At 35.8% G+C, this 7,849-nt stretch overlaps 1 protein-coding gene across 1 annotated transcript; it reads left to right on the top strand.

Annotated features, from left to right (window-relative positions):
• The first annotated feature begins 281 nt into the window (after positions 1–281).
• On the top strand, positions 282–2,006 carry LOC134717857 (uncharacterized). Its single transcript, XM_063580352.1, has one exon. It carries the CDS (start codon positions 282–284, stop codon positions 2,004–2,006), a length of 1,725 nt encoding a protein of 574 aa, XP_063436422.1.
• The last annotated feature ends 5,843 nt before the right edge of the window (positions 2,007–7,849 follow it).

Here is a 7,849-nt window from a genome sequence, read left to right as displayed (position 1 = left end):
AAGGTCAGAAAACTGGGCCACCTATGACGAGCAATTTAGGCTAAAAATAGAAAAGAATCCAAATTTATCTTGGGGAAATATACACGGCGAATATTGGCTATTACACATCACATCTCCCACAGTACATAACAATGTGTCAGTGCAATCACAGGGTTATTGAAAAAATACACAAAATCGTGGTAATTATAACTCAAATGAAGCTACGTTTTCAAGCAGTAGAACACATCAACAATCACAGGTAACTAGCGGAAGTGTAAATATGTCATGTAAATACTATAATAATGGTACTGACTGTCCCTACTTCCCTCGTTGTAGGTTTAAACACATATGTGAAATATGCAGTGGCAAACACAGAAAGGCCCAATGTAATAACCGGGCCCAAGGAAGAAGTAACAAAAAGTATTAATTTTTATTCGTTAGGAAGTACTCCTGTAAAAGTATCAGTCTTGAAAAATTATTTAGAATTCTACCCACTTCACAATGTAGCACATGAAATTATATCTGGTTTCAAATACGGTTTTTCATTAAAATATTTTGGCTCTAGGGAACCAAGGGAGAGTTCCAATTTAAAAAGTGCATTACAGCTACCCAAAATTTTTAAAGAAAAATTAATGAAGGAAGTAAAACTTGGTCGCATTGCTGGTCCTTTCAGATACCCACCTTTTCCCACACTTCAGGTATCACCAATGGGGCTAGTGCCAAAAAAGGATGGGGATTTCAGACTTATTCAACATTTATCCTATCCTGAGAATAATTCAATAAACGATTTTATTGATAAAGATCATTGTTCAGTGCAGTACAGTTCAGTAGACGAAGCAGCATTTTTGATTAATAGACACAAAACATTTGCCCGATTAAGTCAGTGCGACGTAAAAGCGGCTTTTCGTTTGTTGCCAATTGCCCCGCACGATTTTGACTTGTTGGGGATAAAATTTCAGGGTGAATATTATCTTAATAAAATGCTCCCTATGGGGGCCTCAATAAGTTGTGCCCTGTGGGAGAAATTTGCAAGAGCTTTGCATTGGATAATACAGCTTAAAAGCGGAAATGATGATATCCTCCATTATTTAGATGATTTTCTTTTTGTCGAGTCGAGCCAAACATCAAAAGTTGGCAATACTTTAAAGTTATTCCAAGAGGTATGCAACAAAATAGGTATTCCTCTTGCCAGTGACAAGACCACTTTGCCGACTACATTACTTATGTTTTTGGGTATAGAATTTGATACACAGAATTTAATAATGCGACTTCCAAATGAAAAACTTGTCAAACTCTCCCAAAAAATCAGAAATACCTTGAACAGTTCTAAAATAACTCTTAAAGATATGCAATCCCTTCTTGGGCTTCTAAATTTTGCTTGTAAGGTAGTTGCTCCAGGCCGCACCTTCTGTCGCAGACTCATAAATTCAACAATCGGGGTTAGAAAATCGTATTACAAAATTCGAGTAAACAAGCAGATGAAAGCAGATTTAGAAGTTTGGTTAGACTTTTTAAAACAATACAATGGTGTCACTGTAATAACAGACAATGTATGGGTTTCAAATGAAAAATTAGAGTTGTTCACTGATAGTGCAGGGGGGTCCAAAGGCGGGTACGGTATCTATTTTGCAGGTCAGTGGGCCCAAGGCATGTGGCCAAAACATTGGGTTGAGGCTGGAATCACCAGAGATATGACATTGTTAGAGTTGTTTCCAGTTGTAGCTGCTCTTATGTCCTGGGAATCCCATTTTGTTAACAAAAAAGTTATTTTTCATGTTGATAATCAGGCGGTTGTTCAAATCATTAATATGAAAACTAGCAAATCAATTAGAGTTATGACTTTAGTAAGACAGATGGTTTTAATGAATTTAAAAAATAATACATTAGTTAAGGCAATTTATATCCCTTCAAAACAAAACCAAATTGCTGATTGTCTTTCTCGTTCTCAGTGGGGGAAGTTCAGAAGCCTAGCTCCAGAAGCAGACCAGTGGCCAACCAAAATTCCAACACAGATCTGGAACATTTAAGTCAGGTGGCTGACTATATTGTCAATCAAGGTGTGTCCAAAAATACACAAAAATCATACAATTTGGCTCTGTCAAAACTTTGTACCTTTAGATCATCTTATAAATTGAAACAGGATTGGCCGGTGCCAGTCAATGATTTGTTAAATTTTATAGCTTTTTTGTCAGTACAGGGTCTTTCGGGGGGAACCATATCATCTTATATATCAGGAGTTTCATACCATCATAAAATTCAAGGGATACAGGATACTACAAAGTTCTTTATAATTGGAAAGGCATTAGAAGGAATAAAAAGAATTCAAGGGGGAAAACGTAATGACATTAGAGCACCAATTACAGTGCAATTGTTATCAGATATGATAAGTTGTTTAGATAAAGTATGTAAGAATAAATATGAAGCTGCTTTATTTTCAGCAGTTTTTTCTGTTGCCTTCTTTGGTTTGCTAAGAGTAGGGGAAATCACTACTTCAAAATCCAAGTCTGTTATAAATGGCTCCAACTTAACAATTTCAGATATTTTAGTTAGGAGAAAAGTCCTGGAGCTAAGAGTAAGGTGGTCAAAAACTGACCAAAAGGGAAAGTCTGTTACTTTGTTGATACCGGAGAACGGAAAAAACTACTGTCCGATACGACTCATTAACGAATATTTAAAGGTACGACCTACCTGTAACAATTCAGATTTGTTTATCCATTATACTGGTATGCCTTTAACTAGATACCAATTCAGTAGTATACTGGAAAAAGCTTTACATTTTCTTCATATTAGTAAAGGTCATTTTAGGTCACATAGTTTTAGAATTGGGGGAGCCACGGAACTAGCCAGGCAGGGGGTCTCAGAGGAGGTAATTATGAAATTAGGCAGATGGAAATCGCATGCTTATTCTCGATATATAAGGTTACAATTTTTCTAGTTCAAAAGGCTAACAAGCTACAGGTTTTCACAGGTCCCAAGATTTTATGGATTGTTGGAAGTTCCCTTGTTCATTGGGCCAACGTAGAGGCGAAGAAATATGGTAGAAACAACCTGGGACTGGGGTCAAAAGGTGTAACAACATACTGGATTTGGCAACCTGGCTTACAGTTTAAAGATTTGGACTCCCTACTGGACGCAAAAAGAAATTGTTTACCTTCTCCTAATTTTATTATTATTCACTGTGGAGCTAATGATTTGACAGACTTAGAATTGACAGGGAAGGGTTTAATGGAAAATGTAAAATGTTCTATCCTACGTTACAAGGCTTTATTTAAAAAAGTTATTATAATATGGTCTTCAATGCTACAGCGCAGATACTGGCATTTTGCTCCCTTGAATGCGGGAGCAATAATCGAACAGAAAAGAAAAAGAGTGAATTCAGTGGTCAAAAACTTTGTAATAGAAAACGGGGGGAAAGCTATATTACATGAGAACATTAGGGCAAGTGAAGTGTCTTTATACAGAACAGATGGAACTCATTTGTCTCAAACTGGAAATCAGGTTTTCTTAAATAATATACAAGGGGGTGTTGAGTCTTTCCTACGCACAACAAATTCAACTTTTCCAATAAATCAATAATGAAAATTTTGTGGAGGTGAGAACCCCAGTCAGATTTGGTAGCTGACTGGGGCTCTCATGTGGCGGTCCAGGGAGACTGGTAGTGATTGGGGGATTATTTCACTCGGCCCTTGCTCTGGGCCTGACAAGTTCTACAATTTGCAGGTTTGGAAAATGTGGTTAGTGGTAACAGTGGGGTCTACAGATGGGTAACGCTGGGACCTCCTCCACCTCATCTTATAGAGGGGAGGCCTACACCTGCCAACAGGTGGGGCACTTATAACTGGAGCATTGGTAATACGAGTGTTTTCCCCCGGTCACTCCCCATGGTAGATGGTGGTGTAACCGTGTTTAACTACCAGGGGTTTTATGACACTATGTCAACATAGGTCAGCTGATAGCCATTGTGTTAGGTAATCGGTAGTCACCCTGGCGCCTCAACAAAATATTATAGAATACTCTGTAGCCAAAGTAATGCCACAAAGTAAAAAATGTATATTCTAGTCATGAAAATGTAAATACAAGTTGGTGTAATAAAATGTATGTTTAATTCAATGGATTGTTTTTGTAATAGTTGTAAAAGTTATAAAGGAAAAACAGAGGATGGAACCTCTACACAAATGAGTATATTATACAGAAAGTCTGTATCATGTTAATTTTGGTATTTGTGAATTACTGTAAAACAACAGATAAAGAGAGACAACTCTAGATTAATTTTAATCACTTTGTGATTAAAGGAAGGAATTCAACATAGTTTACAAATACGTCAACAACTCTTGATCGTTGTTCTTCATTTCATTGTTATTAGTTCAGTATTGATATAGGGTCTTCTTCTATGAGTATTGCAATTAATCTAAGAGTAGTTATATCCTTGGAAAACGTATATATATCGAATGAGTAATGTTGTAATTAAATATAGAATGATAAACTAAGATGAGACCCAAGAACTGGCAGTAACAATGTTAAACGATCAATGATTCAGTCTATACCACATTTATCGAATAGCTAATGTCTGTAGGACAGTCGTTGGTAGGGGACCGGCAAGCTTCAAGGGAATATGTTGCTCTTGATGTATTCCTCATCTTCTTGAACATTTAAACAACGACATATTTTCACAGCAATATCAAAAATGTGTACTTAGTACAGCACAACTCTTCACCACATTTGAGCTGCCAGAACCATACATTATTATGTGAACTGACTGTCTTTATTTCTCCTTGCACTTCCTGTGAAATGATACCCCAAAAAAATATAACATAACTGAACCCTGCGTTTTGAATCGCCAAAGTATGTCTTTGCATGTATAACCAATATTTAATTTTACCCCAAAACAAGAACCTAATATACAACTACTCTCACTTACCATTTAAGAACTTATAAATACTATAATAATAACACATGTAAAACACAAAAAAGAAATTTAATTTTACCGTGTGAGGTTACAAGTACCTAATCAAACATATAACCAAATATTGCCTGTTGTTGTTAGCTTGCTGCTTAAGTTTGCTTTCAGCCAGTCGTAACGGTTTTGAAAAGTTTCACCAACATTGAATATGTTGAGTAACAGGATGGTCTGAAAATACTTTATTTTTTAATTTAATTCTTTACTATCTGATAAAAGCACTGGAGTATAACCTCTTGTATTTGGTGGAGATAATTCTGGCTTGCTAAGCTGTTTGCGAAGTTTATTCAGTGACATATGTGAAGTAGAAGTTAGTGATTCTGGATTAGTTCAATGTTAGATAAATATGTCAAGCACTATATTGATATAATTGTGGCATTATACTACTCGATAAGCTAAATATTGTATATAAGCACTGGAAGCAGTAAATCTTATATTAATTTTGGGCAATCTCTGTGAAATGGATTCAGATATGCTGCTGGAGATTTCGTCAATCCGAATGGCATCATAAAATCCTAACGGTCCTACGGAAAAAGTAGTCCGTTCCTTGTGTTATTCCAGGATTTCTACTTGGTGGTAACCGGACTTTATATCGACAACTGAGAAAAACTTGCTTCCCTGGCAGCAATCCAACAATTCTTCAATGCGTAGAAGTGCAAACTTATCTTGTTGTCTGATTGTTCAATTTTCTGTAGTCCACACACATTCTTAAGGCTACTGATTTCTTTTTAACGAGGTCGACATTCAACGAAAAAGGTGATCGGGAAGGTCAAATAATCCCAATGTCCATAAGTTGATGAGAACAAATGACACATAAATTAACAACTATAGGTCATTGTACGGCCTTCAACAATAAGCAAAGGCCGTATTGCATTTGCAGCTATAATCGACCCCAGAATGACAATTATATAACAATTCAAATGACAAAGCTTACAGCCATTATTTATGTACATTCGTGCATTAATACATATATATATGGAGGGTTAAAGATCATCAGTTGTTCGACCTGTTAGTCAAATGCGTTTTGTTTAAATATACTTTTTTCACTCTTTTGGTCTTTTGGAAAATGTTGTTTGTGCTGTTTTTAGACCCTTCTACAACGAAATTTGTTTGACATGCACACGTATAAAAATTGCGGTTTTTATCCAACGCAGTCATAGGTTTGAACGTAGTTTTCAATTTAGACTCGTTTATATTTTTTGTTTGGGCATGTATCATATTTTCCCTCCGGTTTATATGATCCGTTCATCCTATATATTGACTCTTAAAATTCAAGAGTTCGATCCCTAACATCACTGAAGAGACATTTATTGTCGAAATCCGGATATGGTGTACTTAAGAAATATTGACACCGAGTGTTTGTGGCACAACATCCTGTCCACAAGTTAACATTTTTTTTTCTTTCTGTGACGTATTAAATTTATAATAAGATCCATTTTGTTACAACCTGTGATCAATTTTATTTGGCAATCGCCAATGGCAGTCAGCAGGGTTAAAGAACATCAGTTGTTCGACCTGTTAGTCAAATGCGTTTTGTTTAAATATACTTTTTTCACTCTTTTGGTCTTTTGGAAAATGTTGTTTGTGCTGTTTTTAGACCCTTCTACAACGAAATTTGTTTGACATGCACACGTATAAAAATTGCGGTTTTTATCCAACGCAGTCATAGGTTTGAACGTAGTTTTCAATTTAGACTCGTTTATATTTTTTGTTTGGGCATGTATCATATTTTCCCTCCGGTTTATATGATCCGTTCATCCTATATATTGACTCTTAAAATTCAAGAGTTCGATCCCTAACATCACTGAAGAGACATTTATTGTCGAAATCCGGATATGGTGTACTTAAGAAATATTGACACCGAGTGTTTGTGGCACAACATCCTGTCCACAAGTTAACATTTTTTTTTCTTTCTGTGACGTATTAAATTTATAATAAGATCCATTTTGTTACAACCTGTGATCAATTTTATTTGGCAATCGCCAATGGCAGTCAGCAGGGTTGAAGAACATCAGTTGTTCGACCTGTTAGTCAAATGCGTTTTGTTTAAATATACTTTTTTCACTCTTTTGGTCTTTTGGAAAATGTTGTTTGTGCTGTTTTTAGACCCTTCTACAACGAAATTTGTTTGACATGCACACGTATAAAAATTGCGGTTTTTATCCAACGCAGTCATAGGTTTGAACGTAGTTTTCAATTTAGACTCGTTTATATTTTTTGTTTGGGCATGTATCATATTTTCCCTCCGGTTTATATGATCCGTTCATCCTATATATTGACTCTTAAAATTCAAGAGTTCGATCCCTAACATCACTGAAGAGACATTTATTGTCGAAATCCGGATATGGTGTACTTAAGAAATATTGACACCGAGTGTTTGTGGCACAACATCCTGTCCACAAGTTAACATTTTTTTTTCTTTCTGTGACGTATTAAATTTATAATAAGATCCATTTTGTTACAACCTGTGATCAATTTTATTTGGCAATCGCCAATGGCAGTCAGCAGGGTGAAAGAACATCAGTTGTTCGACCTGTTAGTCAAATGCGTTTTGTTTAAATATACTTTTTTCACTCTTTTGGTCTTTTGGAAAATGTTGTTTGTGCTGTTTTTAGACCCTTCTACAACGAAATTTGTTTGACATGCACACGTATAAAAATTGCGGTTTTTATCCAACGCAGTCATAGGTTTGAACGTAGTTTTCAATTTAGACTCGTTTATATTTTTTGTTTGGGCATGTATCATATTTTCCCTCCGGTTTATATGATCCGTTCATCCTATATATTGACTCTTAAAATTCAAGAGTTCGATCCCTAACATCACTGAAGAGACATTTATTGTCGAAATCCGGATATGGTGTACTTAAGAAATATTGACACCGAGTGTTTGTGGCACAACATCCTGTCCACAAGT

Source organism: Mytilus trossulus, chromosome 5 (assembly GCF_036588685.1).
Source record: "Mytilus trossulus isolate FHL-02 chromosome 5, PNRI_Mtr1.1.1.hap1, whole genome shotgun sequence".
Classification (NCBI taxonomy): Eukaryota; Metazoa; Mollusca; class Bivalvia; order Mytilida; family Mytilidae; genus Mytilus; species Mytilus trossulus.
Note: the sequence above shows the minus strand (reverse complement) of the source record. Positions and strands in the feature narration are given on the sequence as shown.